General features: G+C 35.8%; 1 protein-coding gene across 2 annotated transcripts in view; it reads right to left on the bottom strand.

Annotated features, from left to right (window-relative positions):
• Positions 1–21,037: 21,037 nt before the first annotated feature.
• The window catches only part of PIR121 (transcription activator), a 481,847-nt gene continuing 478,794 nt past the window's right edge, over positions 21,038–24,090 (bottom strand). For both annotated transcript variants that reach the window (XM_089411826.1, XM_089411827.1), the window contains 3 exons: positions 23,091–23,312; positions 22,041–22,227; positions 21,038–21,940 (listed from right to left, as the gene is read on the bottom strand). In XM_089411826.1, the coding sequence (XP_089267952.1) occupies positions 21,891–21,940; positions 22,041–22,227; positions 23,091–23,312 (459 nt within the window). In that variant the 3' untranslated portion in view covers positions 21,038–21,890. The remainder of the gene's footprint in view (positions 21,941–22,040; positions 22,228–23,090; positions 23,313–24,090) is intronic.

The raw sequence follows: 24,090 nt of genomic DNA, 5'->3' as shown, positions 1-24,090 counted from the left end.
TGCTTTTGAAAAATAAACTTGTCAATGGGAATTAAATGAGACAAACTAGTTATCTATCAGTGAACTATTGAACCCCTCATTTAATGCCCATTGACAGGCTGTATAGACAATGTGGCAATGAAAAAAGAGGTCAGTGAGAGGTCAGCAAGTGGGAACACGATGGTAATTGGTGCGAGCTGGGGCCCAATAGGAATACAATGTACAGATAAGATTCTTCTGCCACAGGTCCCTCCGTTTCCTTACTTTGCGTCCTTACTCCTTTCCTGGCAGATCTCCATAGCGTGTAGGTTATTTAATATGCATTTGACATACACCTGGTCCCAGTAAGGAAAGTAGGGTAACCGTTTCGGGTTTCTTATTATTTTAACTTTTACGAAGCTTTAGCTTATGGAATAGATTTCTTCTTCATTTTGATGTATTTGGGACAGATTGTTTCTTCATCTTCTTCAAATAATATAACAATATTTGAAAATTATGCTGTAATATGCATAAAATTGATTGGATTTGTCTCTGAAAACAATGTTAATTAGACGGTGGGAGCGACCAATCAGAGCAAAGTGAAGAGAGACCATCTGATATGAAATCAGTGCTTGGTGAAATAAGGACAAAGCAATCTCTCTCACAGGGATAAGCATATTAGACTTTCAACCCGTGGTTGGTGAAAAAAGGACAAAGCAATTCCTCTCACAGGGATAAAGCATATTAGACTTTCAGTGGTGTAGGTCTATAGATAAAATCAAAAGAAGAAAGAGGCTCTAATCTTCTTTTTTTTTACATGTCTAATAAGTGATCATATTTGTTTCAGTGGAAGTTAAACAATACTATTATCGTTATAAAATAATAAATAGATGATATTTTAAAAATTATCATGTATTAAATTATAAGCGCAGGAATTTTCAAAAAAATATCTTAATTTTAAATAATATAAATACATGTGGGAAAGGATTCGAGTTTTTAATAATAAAAATAAAAAAATATTATAAAATTTTTTAAATCAACTAAATAAATATTAAATTTTAAATGGTTTAAATTTTTGCAAAAAATATGCTATTTTGTACCTAGGTTTAAGTTTTTTTTATGTGATTCATTAATTTCTTATAAAAAATTACAAAATTTATTGTGTATTATTTTTCAATAATAAGAAGGATTATTAATAAGGTGAATCGTTGTGATGCAGCATAGTCCATGCCTCCACTGCTAATTAATTGATCAAGGGAGTGTTTATTGTGCATTTGCTTAATTTTTGGATAGCTTTCTCCTCAAAACTAGCCATTTTCTAGTATATACGTTACTAAAAGCAAAACATATACCTCATTGATTGATTAATTGATTAAAGTAGTGTGGAGTTTGCATTTCATCATCATTCAATAATGCTTTTTGCAATGTGTTGTTATTCCCGCCTCTGACTTCCACACAACTTAATTTGTATTTAAACAAAGCAATGTTCTCTTGTGCACAATTGTGTTTCGACTTTCGTGTAAGAAGATAGCAAGCAAGGAAGATTATTGTGTGGAAGGAAGCTCAATGTGCGGAAGTTCAACTCATTATACCAACCTCTTCACATTGACTTTCTTTCTGCACAATAATCTCTTCAAAGTTGATGCTTTAAAAAATAACTTTTACAAATCTCAAGCTTTCATTGTATGCAAATGCATAGTCATGTCAGCATAACTTTATTCATAGAAACCATTCGATTATTCCATACAACTAGTTTTGTTATTGCGACCAAAAGTGATTGTGGGTTGTCGCATATGGAAAAGAGGCAGAATTACAAAATTACATATTGCACCACCTGTTTTCCCACACAAGCACACGATAAATGTAAATTAACCTTTATAATCATTATGTTCTTTTGCAAATACTCCATCATCTGCAAAGATTCATAGTTTTAAAATCAAAACCCTACACAATTGCTACCTAGCACATACTTCGTACTCCGCACAATAAAATGTCCGCATCACGAAACATAATGATATTTCACCCTCTCCTACACATATGATTCCCTCTGTAAACATTCATACGATATACAATTAGGAAATATGTAAAAGTACTAGATTTGTTCAGAAAATCCTCTGGAAAGATACATCTAAAATCAATGCTCTATTCAATTTCTCCCCCACACATATTTCGTACTCCGCACAGTGAAATGTCCGCACAACAAAACATACTAATATTCCTCGTTCTCCTGCACATATGTTGTCCTATGTAAACATTCATATGATATACGATCAAGAAATGTGTAGAAGTATTAGATTTGTTCAGAAATTGACAAACATACTCCATATTTCGTACAATCAAAGCTTTGCAGAATGAAACATAATAACAATAACATATTAACAATGATAGTTGAACATTAATTTCCACATGCACCCCCCGTTCTCTCGAAATTACCCTGTCGCACAAACTTCATAATCCTCACAGTAAAATCTCCACACAACAAAACGTAATAATATTATTCATTCTCCCACACATATCTCGTCCTCCGTAAACATTGGTATAATATACGATATGGAAATTTGTAAAATTATCTCCACACAATGACTTCTATAGCCCACAGTTGTGCCATCTCCCCTCCTATCTTATTAATAATATTTTAATTTGTGCGGAAGTGCGAAGAAAGTTCATTGTGCAGAGGAAGTTTTAGATGTACGATAAATAACGTGTATCTGCTTGTCTCTACAACTAATTAAGCGGGGTAGCATTTCACCCGCATTTTATCTCATAGCATCGGTAGACTAAACTAGAGCAAATAGCTATTTTAGTAAATCATTAACATATATGAAGTTATTGCTAATATTTTAATTGTAAATATTGTAAATATTTGGAATATCTATTTCTTCAAGCTCTTGTGCAGCTGGATAAATGCACTTTGTGCTAACTGCTAATATTATTGCTCATATTCTAGTTATAACTACTGTTATTTAAGTGATTATGTACAAAAACCACATTAATATTGAATGTGGGTGTGGTTGTGAGTGCAAATTTCGCCCACAGTTTTGTGTCAGGCTCTTGTGTGAAATTGAATTTCGACTTTCATGTAAGAAGATAACAGGAAAGGAAGATTATTGTGCAGAAGGAAGCTCATTGTGTCGACCTCTTTACATTGTCCTTCTTTCCACACAATAATCTCTTCGGAGTTACGCTTTCAAAAATAAATTTTACAGCTCTCAAGCTTTCATTGTATGCACATGCATAGTCATGTCTGCATAGCTTTATTCATAGAAGTCGTTCGATTATTCTGTACAACTAGTTCCGTGGTTGCGACCAAAAGTGATTGTGCATTGTTGCATATGGAAAAGAGGTAGAATTACAAAATTATGCTATGCACCACCCATTTTCCCACACAAACACATAGTAAATGAAATTAACCTTTATAGTCATTATGTTCTTTCACAAATACCCCGATCCTCTACAAAGATTCATAGTTCTAAAATTAAAGCCCTACACAATTGCTCCCCTGCACATACTTCATACTACGCACAATAAAATGCCTACATAACGAAACATAATAATATTTTTCCCTCTCCACGTTTTTCCCTCTTTGTATGGGGAGAACTATGAGGAGAAGTGGAAGGGATAGGAGTAGGGACTTGTTCTTGTGAATTCTCAAATTGGCCTATCTCCTTAAACAGAGGTCCCAAATTTTCCAAGACCCGAGCTGCTTCTTCTTCATAATCCTGAGGAAAATCGACTCGTTGGTTATCAGGGGATTCAAGGGGTGATCTTGCCTCATCTGTGGCTACATTAATGCTTCTCCGTTGGATTATTTGCTCAAACCGTCTTTGTTTAACAAGAATGGATGTCAAGACAGGGCTTTCCTTTTTCATCCCCTTTTTGGGGTTTGTATCTCTGTAGTTTGATGTTCTTCCTCAAGATGGGCATTTTCAGGGATTCCTTCCAAGGATGGTACATTAGAGCTTATTAAATTGTCCCAAGTTAGCTGCAACTGAGTTAATTCCTTGGTAACTATCAATTTGATCAAACCATGATGACTGACTGTAGCCTGTGGGTTTTTAGATTTCCTCACTCTACTAGCAATTTCATGTAATAACGAGTTCAAGAAGAATGGAAAATTGATTATGATCTTCTGTTTTAATGTTTCTAACAATTTAAGGTATCGAGGCCTTACCACATCATCGCGACCATCGCATGTGATGTATTTTTGGATGACCTTTTCCAGTTCGTGCCATGGCTCGCTCAGAGATGCATGATAAATACCTTTGCCTTTCTGAACTAACTCCTCACCAGGTTCCTTGATTAATTTTATGATTTCGTGGAGTTTTGTGTTTTTTTCTACCAATTTTATGCCTTTTGTAGGAAGGCCTGTGACCTCTGCCTAAATGGCTTCAGTTACTGCTATGATCCTACCTTTGACAATTGTGCTCTCATTTTGTATATTCTGCAAGAATTCCAGAGCGATATCATCATTAAACCCTTACAGCTGAGCAAGATATTGTGCTCATCCTGCACGTTCTAAGATATCTCGGGCTTGTGTGGTGATTTGTAACAATGTAGGCTCACTGCGAATAGAGGTGCCACCCATACGTGCTATTTCCTGAGGACAATCTGTAAACATGCATGCACTATTTAATCCCACAAATCTCGTAATGAAACAACATAAACTACATGCAGGAGTATAAGGAATAAAAACTAAATATAGACTCTCTGTAATAATGTCCTATCATATCGACATGTGTGGCGGTTTTTCGTTAATCATGCACCTTCATATCATCATATTGTATGACCATCCCCCTTGAATGGAAAAAGGGTGACCACGACCTTTGAAGCATGTGAAAGGAAAAAAAAGGCATGCGGCATCATTAATACAACAAAAAGTGGTCAAAGCAATCATACAGATATAATTAAATGCAATGAATTCACAACCATACGATTGGCTAGAGAGGATCATGAGAAATAAAGCATACGCACTATACATCATGGAAAGAGATTTTCCTTTTGGAGTATGTGTGATGAAATCTGACGAAGCATTGTTTTAAATTTATTACTGCTGACGCCAGATGATTGGACAATCCTAACGTGGTTCATGTAATATAAATATGCCGCCCATACTTGTTATTAAAGATATAATCACTAATCAAAGGTGTTTTATCCCTTTTTATTTAATAAAGAAGAACTAAGGACATAGTACGAGTTTGACAACTTCAAAGTATACTTCAATACCATAGGTAGAGCCACAGCTGCCAGCAGGCGTCCATAGCCTCGACAGGGTTGCCTTTTAACCCACAAATGAGCCAGTATCCTTAGCTTAAAAATGATTTCCTTGAAAAAGGACATTGTTCTAGTGTGATGACCAGATGGTAACAATGCCACTTGTTAGTGTCAGTCTTTTCAGCCTTCCTCCAGTGATCAAATATGCTCTTACAAAGTGGTCTCAGAGTGTCAAGGTCAAATTTTGTCATTTCAAAGAGTTTTCAAGCAAAATTTGGTCACTAGGCATTAGGTCTAGGGTTTGCTCTCACTCTTTTCAAAGTTGCCCAAATGCCAATCTATGTCACTATTCAGCTGAGTCTATCATCATTCATAGGGTTTTCATTATCATGTCAGTGTCTAATGAGTCATTTTACACCTTGTTCATGCTTCAGTTGCGCCCAGGTAAGGTCATTTCCCTCTCCTAGGGTTTTGAAGGCAATTTCTCTTGGACGGTCAAATCATCGGCAAAACTTGTATCCTGATGTTCATACACCTTCTCCTATCCTTAAAATACCTTATTAAATGCTTCCCATCCCTTAGATCCACCAAATTCCTCATTTTTGCACAAACCCTAGTTTCTAGCTACAACTTGGCAATTTTCTAGGTTGGGCATGTGTTTTGCCCTTTTGGACCCCTTCCCCTCACTCAATCTCTGAGATTCCACTTTCCCCTGCTTCCTAACATCCCTCCCTACTTCCGAAAATTTCCCCAAGAATTTAGAAGCCCCTTATCCCCTTCATTTCGCTTCATTTCGGCAAAATCCCTTGTTCCACACATCGGGATAAGTTTCACTCAAAAGCCGTTTCAGAGCAATCAAAGATTAATTTTGGAAAACTGAGAGATGTTTTTGTCCAAAACATGCCAAAGAAGAAAAACCTCCTTCACTTTTTGCACAGGTGTCATGGTTTTAGAGAAATGTCAAAATTACAATCGTCGGATCCAAGGAGGTTGGCCAAGGCACTAAAACGACAGAAAAGGCCCGATCCACTCCAAATTTTGGCCAAAGCCTCTTTGACTGAGCATGGTACTTTATTGGGGACTCCCAGCCCAAATTTCAAGAAATTTGGAGAAAATTTTGTCAATTGTGAATTTTTTGTGCCAAACACAGGTTTTCTCCACCGATGGGTCGCGCGCCGCGCGTGACCCTTTCGTTTGGAAACTCCATTTTGGAAAAACTCACCATTTCTGGATTTGTCATGGAAAGTTACACTTGATCAACCATTACCAAGAAATTTCACCAAGTTTTGGGCCTCCAGAAAGTCAAAAAACAAGCAAAAAATGACTTTCTGCCACATTTTTGACACACAGGAAGCAGTCTTGGGAGATTGCAAGTTTGGAGTGGCAAATGACAACCAAATTCAGAAATTCCACTTGGGTTGGAAAGTAGACATCTAGACCTTTCCAACAAGCCCACTTTTGCCTCATTTGGACACCTGGAAGTGCCTCAAACGTGCCTCCAAAGGCGCGCGACCCATCCAGGAATTGCGTGCGACCCATCAGGCAGTTTGCACAAGAATTCAACCTACAGCTCAGCAAAACGCAGTTTTGACTGGATTTGACTTTTTGGAGTTGATTTTCATCCTCCTTGTTGTAAATTATGTAATTTTATGATATTTTGACACTTATTTATCACTTCTAGAAGATTCATTCATGAAATAGTAAAAATTTAATGAATGAATTGGTTTCCTAGCCTATAGAGGCAAGTTGTTTTGACTGCCTAGATTTTAGTGCTCAGTTTAGAATTGGTTGAAACAGCTCCTAGAGGGATGAGCTCGACCCCTAGAGGCAAGGAAAGGTGTTAGCTTGCCTATATTATGTATTTTCTTAGTCATTTTCAGAGGTTGGAGAGGTTGGACTCTTGAGGGAGAAGCTCTATTGTATTACTCATTGTATCTCTGCAATTTTGGCAAAGGAAGAAAGACCAGGGTTTTGCAGTCCTTTTTGGGATTCCTGTGGTTACATGTATTGATGGTGTGTTTCTCTTTGTACTTGTAAATTTGTTATGTGATTCATCTTCTTACTTTTCCTTCTGCAAATTAGGCAAATGAAATGTTAAAGTAGAATTCATGATTGCCATGCTCTGCTTTTAAGTTTGCTTAATATTTATGTTTTCATCTGTCTAAAGAGAACTCTTGAAGGTTTCTTGCTCTCTTTAGCTCCTCACCGGTCATTCCTATCCATTCACTTAATTCAAAGGCATCAATACAATCTCCTACCTTGCCCCAAAGAACCCCCTGCAAAAACTGTGTCCAATCCCCGCACCAAAATTTGCCCTTCCCCAACTTTCCACCAAAACCCTAAAAATCCCAAATTAAACCTTTTGATCAGTTTAATAGCCTAAAATCAGTGTTTCCTCATTGGCTATCTCGCCCGTTGAAGATCTTTACCGAGATAGACCGGAGAGAGCCCTCTCCTGCCCCGTAGGGCTAGCTACGAGGCTAAGTGGTTTGATGTTGCCTTGGTGTTTACCTTTTTCAGCCTGAGGTGAAATTTCAAGCGTTAACACCACTCACCGGATCATAACAAAGTGAACATGCCGGCTCGTGATGAGACCTCCCGTCCTTTGACATTTTAGTGTCACAAGGCGATACCATGATGTGGTAGCCATAATGGGAATGTCACTTATGTTACTTTCCTATGATGGTGGTAGGCTGGCTCGTGATGAGACCCCTTATCCCTTTATTGAGAAAGATTAACTTAGTACATTTCCAAATTTATTTATATTTTTGTTTTTTCTTTCTTTTTTTGTTTTTTTATAAGTTAGGGGAGGCTCATCAACTCCTTAAGAGTCAAGGATGGTGTAAGAAGTAAAATAAAATAAAATATGCCTTAGATTTTTCATCATATTTGTTAAGGAAACCACCATTTGAATGTGTAATAAAAGAAAAACTAGTATTGTGCGGATAAATCATGAACAATTTATAATGTATCCGAAAAATAGACACAAGAAGGGATATTCATAGATAGAGCATGTCAGATTTGAAAAAAATATTCACCAAAAGGCTAAGAATCATGATGATCTAAAGATTACCACTTTTAAAGATTTAGATCGAACTCATAACCAAAAGGAATAATCGACATGGAATGATAGTAATGGGAACAACAATCATTCATGGTAATGGATCAAAAATTTGTTCTTTTTGTCAAAGGGGACATCAAATGTTTCATTTGAAGAGGGGACAACAATTTCTCCTTGAAAAAAGGAACAATAACCATTTCTTTGAAAAGAGAACAACATTGTTTCTTCAAGAAGGGAACAACAACTGTGTCTTCGAGAAGGGAACAAAAACTGTGTCTTCAGGAAGGGAACAACAATTGTTTCTTCGAGAAGGGAACAACAACCGTTTCTTCGGGAAGGGGACAACAATTGAATATACAAAAAGGGAACAATAATTGTATCTTTGAAAAGGAAACATCAGTTGTTTCTTCACAAAGGGAACAACATTTGTGTTTCAAGGGGAAAAACGATCGGTTATAAAACAATGTTTGTATCAAAATACTAGCGTACTAAATATGAAAAGAAAGAAGAACAAAATTTCTCAACCATTTTCATAGAAAATATGTACATTATTTATAATATGAAAAGGAAACAATTTTTTCATGGAAATGAAGTTGTCTGGTTACCAACCTCTGCAGCTATGATTTGGGGAGTAGGATCATTACTTACCTGCTGATAGAAAGATTCCTTTGTGAGTGGTTGGTGATAAAGTCACAACCAATGTCCATTCATTAGAAAGGGAGCACCAGACCCGTCAATGGTGATTAAAGTTACGATGCCATTATTATGCACTTCTTGAATCTCATAGGAGCTGAGCCACCTTGTCTGTAGTTTCCCCGGAAATTCATGAAATCTGGAGTCATAGAGAAGCACCCAATCACCTTTCTGAAATGATTTGTTTTTAATAAGCCTATCATGCCACTTGGCCCTCTGTTGTTGAATCATTGGTGTACACTGCAGGGCAAGTAAGAGTGCTTCACCTAGCTCATTTAATTGTTGAAGTCGTTGTGTTTGTGTTTCTGTAAGATCTAGTCCAACCTCCTGGGCTCTCCTAAGAGTCTTTATCTCAAACTCTATTGGGAAGATCAGTTATTTGCCAAAAACAAGTTGGTAAGGGGAGTATCCAGTAATATTGCGCCATGTTGTGTGATAGGTCCACAAGGCTTCTGGAAGTTTAGCGGCCCAGTTTTGTTGATTTGTCGAGACTGTCTTAGTCAAGATTTCTTCTAGGACCTTGTTGGTGCTCTCTACCTATCCATTTAATTGAAGGCTCCTTCTTGGTAGTTCTCTTTATTATAATGTCATGTTATGCTCTCTCCTTCAATATTATATGGTTGTGCATTATCTATTGGATTGCATTCTTAGTATTGATCATACATCATGAGGGCCTCATTTACTCTCATAACCTAAAAGATTTACTTGGATTAGTCATGCCACAAAGTGATGGCTTGAGTACATCTTCCTTGTGAGAAATGTAACGATGTAAACCAAGCATAGAAGTCTATGGGGAGGTTGAGAGTTTGAGAAGATAGAATGAAAATATGGATAGAGATTTAATGAAAGTTATAGTGATAATTTGAACTAATTTCTCTATTTTGAAGTGATGTATTTGTTATGGTCACCATAATTATAAATATAAATAGTGACCATCATGTACAATATAAATAGAATACAAATGAGAATTCCCTGTAATTTTTAGAAAATATGCCCAAAAAATTTGAAAATCTAGAATACAGCTTTAATATTTTGGGGTTTGGAAAAGTTCTTAATAATGCTGAATCTATTTCAACTACAAAGAAACCATTTAAATTTGAAAATAGGGATAAAACAACTTCCTTTGAATGTCCCATAAATTCTTAATAGTAGTGAATATATGATGCTGAATCTCTTTCAACTACAACGAAACCATTTAAATACAACCTCGCCTCCATGTTTCTTTCTCAGCTGTTCTAGAAACCATTCTATGGATCCAGCGCAGCCAAATCTACAGTCAAGGAGGTCATCGCCATGTTTCCAATCATGGAACCGATTGAAACGTCAAATAAAAGACATTAACGAGCGACCTGAGAAAACAAGCGCTAGACTTACCTGTGGACGGACCTGCACACTATGGAGCTGAGTCGTGTGTAGAACGAGACGAACCTATCCATGGAGACTTGTGCGTTAAGCCTGTGCGTTGAATATTGTGAGTGGAAGAAGTACATATTTATTCCTCTGTCTAAGTTATCATCACTGCAGGAAAACTAGAGAGTGAATAAAACCCGAGTAGAGCAATCTTTGCGTCTTTGTCATCTCTGGACCCTGAGCTCTCAATGGAAGATGCGCGGTAGTTGAAGCTTCACGGATCAACTCAGACGGTTCTCATACAAGCCATTAGCTGATTAGAAGTTTTTAGTCAACTGAAGAAGATTTCGATGGTTTATTTTCAAGATTTGGGATGCATCAAAGAACAAATCCAAGGGGAGTCATAAGTTCCAAACAAAAGTCCAACATATATCCTGTCCTTGCTTAAGTTCATGGGAAAAGTTAAATGATATATTGTGAAAGTGAAAAGTGACTTTATCAAATTTTTTTTAATTTAAAAGTCACCATGTGGTTAAAAGTGTAAAGGGTATGGTGAATTCAAGATAGTGCAAAAGCCGAGTAAGTTAGCCATGATTATACTTTCTTTATTTATAAGGGGTGGGAGTTATCCTAGAGTAGAAGAATTTGCTTAATTCAAAGAGTCATGTAAATTTCAAGTCTAAGTGATATGTTTGAAGCCATTTGGATATATGGAATATAATGGAGGTGAGAGATGATTTGGTTATATAATGAAATTTCTGTAAAATTAAATGAATTAAAGTTATTGGAAATTATCAAAATTTTAAGGTTTTGTCGAAGTCTTATTTGGAACAAATTAATGGTAAAGTCAACGATGCTTTGGAGTTAGTTACAGCAAGTCATGAAAAAAACATTGTTGTATTGCATGAAAAAGGGCACATTTTCAATAGTCTGTCAATTAAGCCATATTCATGGTTCGTCAATTAAGTTTGCCAAGCCAAGGTCACGTGTTTCTTTGTTGGATCTTGATATCACTGCAAAGGAGAAACATTTTTGTAAATGTATGGAGAAAATGGTAGGTGTCTTATTGGATGGAGACATTCCCCCTATAAGAAACAATTTATGCAAGTACCATGAAAGATTAAGAAGAAAAAGAAGAAGACTTGATTAAGATGACCAAGATGAAGCAAAAAGACAAAGTTGAAGAGAGAAGAGAGACTAATGAAGAATGAAGAATGATGAAGAGATTAACTCCATGACAAAGTAGAATAGTGCAAACAAATGAAGGATGATAAAGAGGAACACTCCATGAAAGAAGAAGGAAAGAGAGAAAGATGAACGTAGAATGTATATAGACACTAATGCAGGATGATGATAGAGAGAGTGGACACCTAGACTTTGAGAAGGAAAAAAGTATGAAGTAGAATGGAGCAACACAAGGCAAAGGTCAAATGAAGAAAGTTGATGTAGCAAGAATAAGCAATAGCAGCAACCAAAGAAGAAGTGAAAGAAAGAAGCAACATAAAAGAAGAAAACAAAAAGGAAGACGAGAGAGAAGAAAGAAGAAGGAAAAGGAAGATACCCCCAATGGGGAGATAATGGTGTTGAATAACCACTTGTCATGATGGAAGAGGAAGTACTAAATAACCAATTGTGATTGTTGTGAGAGAGATTGTTGGGTCCCTATAATACTAGTGATTACCCCATTACTATTGTAGTTATACCCCTTATTTATATTGTTGTGTCCCTATTACCCACATATTGTTATTTCTGTGCCCCATAGAATCCCTCTATTATTATTTTTGTGGCTTTATATTATTATTGTTAGGTCGGCTGGATTATATTGTGACTCCTTAGACTCCTATATATAGAAAGGAGGTTTTGTCATTTGTATCATCCAAGAATTGTTCATTTATGTAATGTAAAGGAGGTTGCCCCCTCGAAGAGGCTGAATTCTAAGGCGTTGATCTTTCTTTTCTATCTTTTCTTGAGCTCGTTTCATAACATTTGGTATCAGAGCTTTGGATTCTAGGGTTTCGCTGCTCCAAACAGGTCATAGTGGCATTTTCGATATAACTTTTTTCTGTGACGTTTCAGAAGTCGAAAAAAAAACCCATTTGAGAAGAAATCGCGCTGAACCTTGGGTCCGAATTTCAGAGTTTTTCGCGCGATATTTTCGGAGATATGATATGAGGAAGTTGGTCTTTTTGCAAACTCCTGAATTACACTCAAAACAGGTGACCTGGGGAAAATCGTCATAACTTTCTTTCTGAGCATCGGATTGAAATTTCGTAAGAAGTTACAGAAAGAGGACGGACTGTAGTTTTCTTTTATATATTTTTCAGAGTCAAAGGTTGAAACAGTGACACGTGGCATGTCGTACAAGTTCGCTCTATTGAACTAGTCTATAATCAAGTCACTGTGGGAGATTTCGCATAACTCTTCCTTGGAGAATCCAATTTGGGTCAGACTTGTGGCATTGGAAAGAGGACACAGAGGGCTACTACATGTCACAAATTCAAAACTAGATAATTAGAAAGTACGGAGATACATCAGAGGCAATATCGAGCTCCTACAAAGTGAAAAAAGGTGTGTAGATTTTCTTTAATTTTTGCTTAAGCTTGGTTTGAAAATTTATTTTGAAGGAATTCAAAGGGCATATTAGAGAATTATTATCGGTAACTGATGCCCCGAGGAAAGAAAATGCAAACACCTAGTAAGGAGCCTGAAAGCTCTAGCATGACTCATGAAGAAGAAGAAGAAATACTATATGATATATCAAAATTATAAGAACAAGTGCAACGAGTGTCACTTGCACAAAAAACAACAGAATCTAAAATGGATGGTTTAAGGAAAGATGTAGAAGTTAAGATGGACGGTTTAAAGAAAGGTGTAGAAGCTAAGATGGATGGCATGGAAGCTAAGGTGAATGGCATGGACGTTAAAATTGATGGCATGGATGATAAGATGGATAAGTTGCTACAAGAAAGGGTCACTAAGGGTGAAAGAGTACTAAAGGAAACTCATGATGAGAACAAAAGAAATGTTAATCATGATTCCATAGACTCTAATGTTGGATCGAAGACTCACCATGTTCCAAAAATCGATATGAGGAAGTTTGATGGCAAGGATCCCGCCACATGGAGATTACAGATGGAGCAATTCTTCGATCTCAATAATGTGCAAAACACACAAAAGGTACGTATGGCAACTTTATATTTGGAACCAAATCAGTTTGTATGGTATTAATGAATTTGTTCTCGTAAACAGTTTATCACTTGGGCAATTTTTACGGAAGAATTGATAGCACATTATGAGGATACAAAAAGCAACACTTCTTTTATCCAATTGATAAGTCGCAAACAAAAGGGTTCAATAATGGAGCACATTGAGGAGTTCCAAAAATTGAACATAAGGGTAAAAGATATTCCAGAGGAGCATAGGATTGATGTGTTCATAGGGTCTTTAAAGGATAATATCCAACATGATGTGCGCCTTTCGGAACCTGATTCATTAGAGAAGGCATTCAGGTTAGCAAGAAAAATGGAAAGCAAAATTATGGCAACTAGGAAGCATACCATTCACAACTATAAAGACGGAAGTGTTGTTGCCCATAGTCTTCCACAACCTACAAAGTTGACACCACAACAATTGGAAGAAAAAAGAGCAAAAGGGCTTTGTTACAATTGTGATAGCAAATACACAAAAGGTCATAAGTGTGCTGAGAAGAAATTATTCTACATAGATTGTGAAGAGGAAGAAGAAAAAGAGCAAGAAAGGTCAAAAGAAGAGGATATATTCCAGGAACAAAGCCTAGATGAAGAACAAATAAATCCGACCATATCTTGTAATGCATTGGCGGGAATTACCACTCCTCAAACCATCAAGATAGAAGGACAAATCAAGAAGAAAAAGGTAATAGTGTTGATTGATTCAGGAAGCACCCACAATTTTATTCATTGTAGGGTAGCAAAAGAATTGAATTGCTTCCTATATCCAGCACCAGAGTGTCAAGTGATGATTGCAAAAGGAGGAACAATAAATTTTTCTGGAAAGTGCCATAATATCAAGCTATCCATGGGAGAATATGTATTGACTAGCCCAATGCTTTCCATTCCAATGGGAGGTGCTGATGTTGTACTAGGAGTCCAATGGCTACAATCCTTGGGTACAATAGCTTTTAATTTTCAAGAACTTTTCATGAAATTTTCTGTGGAAGGAAAGGAAGTTGAATTAAGGGGTATTGCAGGGAAACCAGGAAAGATAATCAGCTCTAATGGCATGACAAAGCTTCTAAAAAAGGAGCAAAGAGGTGTAATTGCACAATTATGTTCGCTAGATGTTTCCACATTGGAATCATCTATTTCTCCAGATCTCCAAAAAGTCCTGGACAATCATTCCAAGGTATTTGAGACTCCCAAAGGTCTCCCACCTATGCGTGATCATGATCATGCTATTCATCTGATTCCAGGAAGTGTTCCTCCAAACATCAGGCCGTACAGATATCCATATGTCCAAAAATGTGAAATTGAACATATGGTTGCAGAAATGCTAGAGGCTGGCATAATTCAACCAAGTCAAGGTTCTTTCTTAGCTCCAGTAGTATTGGTGCACAAGAAGGATGGATCATGGCGCATGTGTCCAGATTATAGGGAGCTCAACAAGCTCACTATTAAAGATAAGTTCCCCATTCTTGTCATTGATGAATTACTGGATGAATTGCATGGATCAATTTACTTCACCAAGTTGGATCTTCATTCGGGATATCATCAAATCAGAATGGAGATTGAAGACATTATGAAAACGGCATTTAAAACTCATGAGGGTCGTTATGACTTTTTGGTCATGCCTTTTGGCCTTACCAATGCACCTTCAACATTTCAAGGTTTGATGAATTCAATTTTCAAACCATTCCTTAGAAAATTTGTGTTAGTATTTTTTGATGATATACTAATCTACAGCAAGTCTTGGAAGGATCATGTTGAACATGTTGACAAGGTGCTACAACTATTGGAGGAGAAACAATTAGATGCAAAAAGATCCAAATGTTTCTTTGGAGTCCAGGAGGTGGAATATTTGGGTCATATTGTATCTCATAAAGGAGTTAAGGTAGACCCTAGCAAAATTAAAGCCATTAAGGAATGGAAAATCCCCACATCCATAAAGCATCTGCGAGGATTTCTTGGGTTGACAGGTTATTATCGCAAGCTTGTTAAGAATTATGGGAGAATAGCAGCACCTCTAACAACATTATTGAAGAAAGATTCATTTTCATGGACTTCGGAAGCAACAAAGGCCTTTAAACATCTTAAGGAGGCAATGTGCCAAGCACCAGTCTTAGCTACGCCGGACTTCACAAAAAACTTTATTGTGGAATGTGATGCTTCAGGAAATGGAATTGGTGCTGTTCTAATGCAAGATGAAAGACCCATTGCTTTTGAAAGTCGTCCAATCAAGGGAAAGTTTTTAAGCAAAGCTATTTATGAGAAGGAAATGTTGGCAATACTCCATGCACTTAAGAAATGGCGACCCTACCTAATGGGAAGACACTTCAAAGTAAAAACGGATCATGATAGCCTTAAATACTTTTTAGAACAAATATTATCCTCTGAAGAGCAACAAAAGTGGGTCACAAAGATGTTGGGTTACGACTTTGAAATCATCTACAAAAAAGGGAAGCAAAATGTGGTGGCAGATGCACTCTCAAGAAAGGATGAGGATATGGAAGCATTGTTGTGTGCCATTTCTATTATCCAACCAGATTGGATAAACGAAGCAAAGGAGGAATGGAAGAATGACGAAGAAGTGTGGGCACTTATTCGAAAGCTACAACAAGGTTCAAGTACTTCTGATACATTTAGCTGGAAAAATGATTCGTTATGGTACAAAGATCGCTTATACCTCTGTAAGAATTCCCAGCTAAAACAAAAGATTCTTATGGAATTGCACACTTCTCCCTTAGGAGGGCACTCAGGATTTTTAAAAACTTACCACAGGGTTAAGAAGGAATTTTTTTGGGATGGCCTTAAATCAGATATTCAAAAGTTTGTAGCGGAATGTTTGGTTTGCCAAAAAAATAAAGTTGAAACAATTAAGACACCGGGTCTATTACAACCTTTATCCATTCCAAGCCAACGTTGGGAGGAGGTTTCAATGGATTTTATCACAGGTTTACCCAAGTCTGAGGGAAAGAGTGTCATCATGGTGGTAGTTGACAGACTTACCAAGTATGCACACTTTTGTGCATTATCACATCCATTTAAAGCCAGTACAGTTTCTACTGCATTTATTGAAACAGTTCAAAAGCTACATGGAAACCCAAAGATTATTGTAAGTGACAGAGATCCCATTTTCACTGGAAATTTTTGGACAAAATTATTTTCTTGTCTTGGTACTCAGTTAGCTCATAGCTCATCTTATCATCCTCAATCTGATGGGCAAACTGAGATAGTAAACAAATGTTTGGAAGGATATCTTCGTTGCTTTGTATCTGATAAACAAACACAATGGGTCAAATGGTTGCCTCTGGCTGAATGGTTGTATAACAATTCCTTCCATACAACAACAAAAATGACCCCATTTATGGCACTTTCTGGGTACCAACCACCATCAATCACATCATATTTAAGAGAAAATTCTAAGTTCAAGCAGTGGAACATCACATCGAACATCAACAACAAATCCTCCAACTCTTAAAGGATAACCTCGTGTTGGCACAAAATAGAATGAAACAACAGGCAGATCAACATCGCAGTGAAAGAAGTTTTGATGTAGGTGATTGGGTATTCCTACGGCTACAACCATATAAGAAAATGTCCTTAAAGCAAGCTAAGAAGGATAATAAATTATCACCAAAGTATTATGGTCCATACAAGGTGTTGGAAAAGATTGGTACTATGGCATACAAATTGGAGCTTCCTGCAGCTTCTCGATTGGACCCAGTTTTCCATGTTTCATGTTTAAAGAAGGTTATAGGCGACAAGCTCCCAGTTCAAACAATATTGCCAGAACTTGACGAGGAAGGAAAAATTATATTGGAACCGGAAGCAGTCACAGAAACAAGAACTCGGCAACTACGAAATCGATCAATTTCAGAGTATCTTATCAAGTGGAAGAACTTATCCGCTGAAGATTCCACATGGGAGGATGAGAATTTTATGCAGAAGTATCTAGAACTGCTCAAGCGTTGAGGACAACACTTTTTTGAAGGAGAGGGGCATGTTGGGTCCCTATAATACTAGTGATTACCCCATTACTATTGTAGTTATACCCCTTATTTATATTGTTGTGCCCCTATTACCCACATATTGTTATTTCTGTGCCCCATAGAATCCCTCTATTATTATTTTTGTGGCTTTATATTATTATTGTTAGGTCGGCTTGATTATATTGTAACTCCTTAGACTCCTATATATAGAAAGGAGGTTTTGTCATTTGTATCATCCAAGAATTGTTCATTTATGTACTGTAAAGGAGGTTGCCCCCTCGAAGAGGCTGAATTCTAAGGCGTTGATCTTTCTTTTCTATCTTTTCTTGAGCTCGTTTCATAACAGAGATACTGTTGGTTTGTGTTCATCTGAAACCACTTGTCATGTGGCAAACAAAAGCCATTTGAAGTTTGCGAGATTAAAGGTAATCTACAAAACCTAGGTTGATGATGCACAAGGAGTTGAATGTACGAATGCAGAGATATGTTATCAAACCATGTACGCGAAAATGTTTCCTAGAGAACTGGGAGATACAATGGCTAGTGACCCATGTATTCTAGTGGATGGTAAATTTTTTTATATGGACTTCAACAAACACATTATTTATGTTTTTGCAGTCGCAAGATGAAGGATGACAATAAATGAAGATGAAAAGAAAAGACCAAAGAAGAATGCAAAAGATTGAAGTTATGGATGAGACCAGTTAAGAGGACATTTGAAGATAGAGAATTCATAAGTACTCATTAAGGGTAAGTATGATGGAATAATTCCTACCTGTGAATAATATTTAATATCTAAATTATGTGATGAGAAATGTAATGATGCAGACCAAGAATATAAGTATATGGGAAGGTTGAGAGATTGAGAGAAATGAGTGAAAATAGGGATGGAAATTTAGTGAGATATTCATGGAAAGATTTGAGGAGATAGTTATGGCGATATTTTGAACTAATTTCTGTAATATGATATATTTGTTATGGTCACCATAATTATAAATTGTGAGCATCTTGTACAATAGAATACACATGGGAATTTTGGTTTTACAATATAATTCCCCTTAAGGGTTCCTGCATATTATCCTTGTGCCCCTTGCTCTGTGTATGTGTATGCGGTCAAGAGAAATGAAAGGCATACAATTGTATGTCCTCAATCTCAATTCTTAACTAAGTCGACTTCTCTACATATGAATAAGAAGTTCAAGGATGGGTAGAATTAGCTTGACTACGCCATGAATGATTAGAAGAATTGTTTTAGCATCATCTCCTTTCTTAAGAAGAAGCCCTTGTTCTTTGTAAGTTTGGCATAAGGCCCCTTAGAGCATTGTAGAGCCACCCTTGGCTTCCCTGTTGAGTGAAGGTCCTTGTCCTTATGATGCAAAAATTTGAATGAAGGCTAAGGCTAGAGGAACACAAGCTAGAGTGAGAAAGTTATTGACAACAAAAAGAATTATACATCTTTGTTGTTAAGCTTCATGATTTGAATATATAAATTTATTTTCTCCTCCCTCACCTCCTCCACTAATTCTAAAGTAATTCATAGTTAATATTTATGTATTATTGTTATAGAAATAAATATTAGAAACCATTGACTTGTTATCATTTTATTGACGCTTTTGAGTATATTTTAATTATATGGATTTTTTATGAGAAATGTAAAAAGCATTTAAATGTTTCAATGCTAAAGAACCATTTGACATAATGGTAAAGTGAAGAAGCAAGAACATTGTAAAAGGCACTCCCCCCTTTCTTACTATTTTAGCTTGGTGTGTAGAGAACTATCATGTCATCAATGAGGGCTATGGTGTATTGCATTAACCATTATCTTGCATATAAAATTTGAATTTAATGCTCCATGTTGATACAAGGCCAAACATCTTGTTGTATGCTACTAGCAAACATCCATGAACATTAGAAGATCGTTTACAAATATTTGTAACAATTCCCTTTTATCAACCCTTTTGAAGAATTAAAAAAACAACATGACATCAAACACCACAAAAAAATGTTTTCCAAATTTTGGCATGGTATGCTTTAGTTATAACGATAATACTTGTATTTTTAATAATACTCATAAACCATTTTGAAAATGGAAGTCTCATACAAATTTCTCTCTCTAGTATCATTAGTAAATACAATAAACTAGCACAAATGTTTGAATTCCTGAAATGAAATATTAGACCCATACCCATGCACATTATTAACCACGGTAATTAAGATGAAAAACCCATCTCCACATATGATGATAGGTTAGCAAGTAATTCATATTTTGCTCACCAAATAGTCTTATGAAGTCAACTACATAAATAACATTTCAATTTTCTTATTATAAATAGATGAAACCATTGTGATTCAACAAATTTTATAGTTAATCTAACAAACCATAAAACATTTATTTGATAAAATAAGCATTAGGTAAATTTTCAAATGAAAACAAACTTCACAATTTTTTTTCAAATTAAATAAATTACTTAATTTCAGTCATTAAGATGATGTTATTCCCATATGTTAACAAGAAAATAATAAAAAATAAAATATCAAATTCCTGTGTTGGGATAGATTTTATGTAAATCTTGAAATACTAAAAACTATTTATTATTTATATCATTTTAAAATGTAAAATTCATGGGATTCAATCAATTTTCACATTATTTTATCATTATTATTTTTTATTTAAAATGAAAATGTATAAAAATTATATTTTTTATATATAATTTTTTTTTTAAAATATATAGTATTAATCTAAACAAGTAAAATATCCAAAATTTTTATATACGTCTATTTTATTATGTTAATAATTTCATTAAATGATCAAAACCTAAAAAAATAAATAAATTGCTGGTGTATATTTATTTTAATAAATTGATTAGGGTAAATTTGTGAGAAAATTTACAAATATCAATTTCATTTAGAAATATAAATTATCCTGTCTTTTATATTGCTCTCATCCGCATAATACTCAAGTTCTATAAAAAATTCTCTCAGGAATGGAATAAACGTATTTTTTATTTACATTTATCAAATTAAACTAATCTTTTGTCTTATAAATAAAACTAATAGCTCCACATCAATCCAATTTAGAAAAAAATATTAAAAATAATATGACACAACGTACTGTTATTGTTATTATTTTAATGCGGCATGCTCCTATTTTATTAAAAACTAATTCGTAAACCCATAATGCCTCTCATGTTTTCTGCTTTATCCCATCAACCATCTCAAGAACAAGTCAAAGTCCAACTCTTAACCCCATATTTCCTCTCATGTTTTCTGCGTTTTCCCATCAAACATAACAAGAACTAGACAACATTCATCAATCCATGATAGTGGTAATGCAATACTTCACCTGCACTCGTATAGCTTAGAATAATTCATAAACTAAAGAAATTATTACCTTCTATATTCTCAAAACTCCATGAAAACGCTAAATTAAGCTACTATGTGCATCGAAAGGCCAAATTCAAAATGCATCTAATTTCAGCACAGAAGCTTCGCAAAAGGTTTTCCCTAGAAATGTAAAAAAAGGGTCTAGAGGTGTACCACTAGTGCACCCTGCCTTCCCTTGAGTCTGCAATAACAAATGCGAAAGAAACACTAGCGTGCTCTTTTCAACGCTTGAACAGAATGTAGACAGCTAACAAAATTCTGCAATATGTGTTTCTCCTATATTAACCCGCATTTTGGGCCAAAACTACCTCTCAGAAAACGCATTAAATTTACATGAAAAGCAGTCTCCTTGTTGCATCAACGTTCAATTCTAGGAGCAGAAATTGCTCTCACACGTACCTCACTGTGCATATAAATGTTGTTGATTCATCATGGTGACTAGACCTCGTCAGAGAACAAATGAATTGCAAAAAGTAGCTTCTAAAGGCCCTCGAACGGCTATACAAAAGAAATAGGAATAACTTCATTTTATATAGGATTTCTGTACTGAAGTAATACTATAACAAAGCAGAACTTCAATGCTTGTAGTGTGTTGGTCCATTAAGATAATGTCACTCCAACAGCTGCTTGGCAACCACAGTTAAACGTTCTGTCATTTTCTGTTGTCAGCGTCTAGTTTCATACACTGACTTTTTCTCTTTTTATGTCTTATTTAAAGGGCCCTAACCAGGATTTGCAGTCGGTTTTAGTTGGAGCAAAACATTACACTTCCAGTCCATGCCGTCAGGGCCTTCAGGCTCAAAGTTTTGTATAAAACCATAATCTTAGAACCAAACTCTTTGAATGTTTTCCTGATCCACTTTAACATCTATTTTATGCGGGCACCACTTTACCGTTTGTAGTCATTACTTAGCACTACAAGGTGCTCTGCAATACTTATAGATATTCCTGTGCTCATATTAACCATCATGACTACAAAATAAGCGTACTGATTAGGCACCTTCACAAGTCATGGTATCTGCCAGGAGTCTATTCTATTCCATAGTATTATGTTGATACCTTGTTCTTATCTTGACTAAATGGTTCCATAGCACGAGCTGTCAGTGCACAACAATAAAGTTGCAATCAATAAGCATTAGAAATTTAATGACAGGAAACGTGAAGCAGAGAATTGACTTGTTCACAAAGCAGAAGTACCTTTTTGTGGTAACGTCTCAAATGCAGATAGGGTGTTGGAGTACTTCATTTTAAGTACTGGGGCACCACTTTGCTTGATTGCACATGCCCTTTTGTCTTCAAGGGGAGAACGTGCTTTTAACATTGAGAACACGTGATTGTTCAATCTTCTTGACTTCTTTGCATTTTCCATAAAGGTCTCCAAATCCTTCAAACAGAAATGACGATGACAAATAGCAGTAAGCAGCAGAGAAAAAATCATTGCATATGGGAAGAAATATACCAGACAAAAAGTAGTTTAAAACATAAAATCACGAATTACTCTAGCTTTATTTTACTTGCCTTCGATTAATATATAGACTTGCACTCTAGACAAACAGAAAAGAAGAATGCATTAATATCTAAGGCCTACCCCTTGTATCACCTATAACTTTGATTCCGTCAGTTCATTAGCTTGTGGTCAACGCTAAGCATGGTTTTCAAGTGCCAGCTGAATGAAATGCGATCTAAAAGGGAAGGCCTCAAGAAAAAGAACGGCTTTAGGGGTAGCAGACAGATGTATAATGGTGAAAATTCCCCACACTAGATTCAAGACAACATAACTTGTAGTTAGCATATTAATGTCTTTCATATGGGAGGATTTTATAATAAATGCCCTTTGGAAAGGTGACCATATCCAATCAAAAGAAGAATAAATAGGTACAAACACCGTAACGTAGCATAACTGCCCTTTTGCATTGCCAGATTCATGTTTTCCAGTAGTAATGGGACCAAAATACACCGCAAATTTGAACTAAGACCAACACCTGATAGCCCCTTCTGAGCTATAACTAGCCATTCTTTAATCGACTAAGATAAAACAAAAATGCTGGGACATAATAATCTTGAGTTATCCGATATAATGGAGTCTCCCATGATCAATGCTTATCTACAGTTCTTAAAATAGTTGAGACAAGAAAAAAGAAATGACCAATAATCACCTTAAAATTGAAGTTATTGCTAATCAAATCATTTTCACATCTAAATTGTGTAAGCCCTGTTAAGATTTCAGAAAGGAAATAGAGAAGCTACCTGTCCATATTGTGCTGGTTTTGATCTTTCTGCTGATGTCAAATATGCTGTCGCTACATTCTCCACCTCTGCAACATTAAGCATTTGATAAACAAAGTCAAATAGTTCAAAGTGAAGTTGTTGACCAAGCAAGTATATTATTGTACAGCCTCCCCAAGAAACTGAATCACCAAATCGTTGCTGATTTCCTATTGACTCTTCAATCGGCTCTCCACAAAATACCTATAGTCCACATGGATCGTTTAAGAATCAGTTCAAATGGCTATGCCACGGGAGTTTCTACAAAATGAAGAAATAATTTCCATGAAAACCTCTTTTGGGCACTGAACTGTGAAACAAGAAATGAAACGCAAGTCCTGGCTAAAACAGATTAGTTTTTTTTTTTCATTTTTTTTTTTTTCTGATGTTCAAAGGTGCTATAAAACCAGATAAATACATCATTGTATATATGGAATAGTAAGGAATGGATGGTGCCTTGAATGCAAACCAAAATCAACTGAAATAAGCAATTAGGGCTAACTATTAAGAAAACATGCCATCAAAACAATAAATTGTAAGTTGCACTGAAATAGATTTGGGAAATGGGGATGGGGAAAAAAATTGGATATGGTATGACATACAAATGGAAAACACACACACACACACATATATGCAAAAAAAACCACTAGTTATTTATAACAATTGAAATTGACACTCAAAATATTGTTAAAGACAACACTCTCCCCCAAGTGCTATAAATAAGCTAACCCTTGTAAAGCATTTAATGAAGAACATGCCAGCTACTTCTAGACACCGACTTCTAAATCCTGAAATTACTCGAGCACTGATTCCAACTGTTAGCATAAGAGAAGAACACAGCAATTGTACCAAGAGAAGAACTGTTGGAATTTGTGATTAAAGCCAATTTTGGAGGTCAGTGGGTGACTCCACTGAGATGCATTTGTATTACCTGACTCACTGACTGTAAAGTCAACTTGGGGCTATCAGGGCTTAAATTGAC

Source organism: Pinus tabuliformis, chromosome 3_1 (assembly GCF_031772625.1).
Source record: "Pinus tabuliformis cultivar Carrire ecotype Pingquan chromosome 3_1, CPIR1, whole genome shotgun sequence".
Taxonomy (NCBI): Eukaryota; Viridiplantae; Streptophyta; class Pinopsida; order Pinales; family Pinaceae; genus Pinus; species Pinus tabuliformis.
This window is presented reverse-complemented; position numbering and strand designations above follow the sequence as displayed.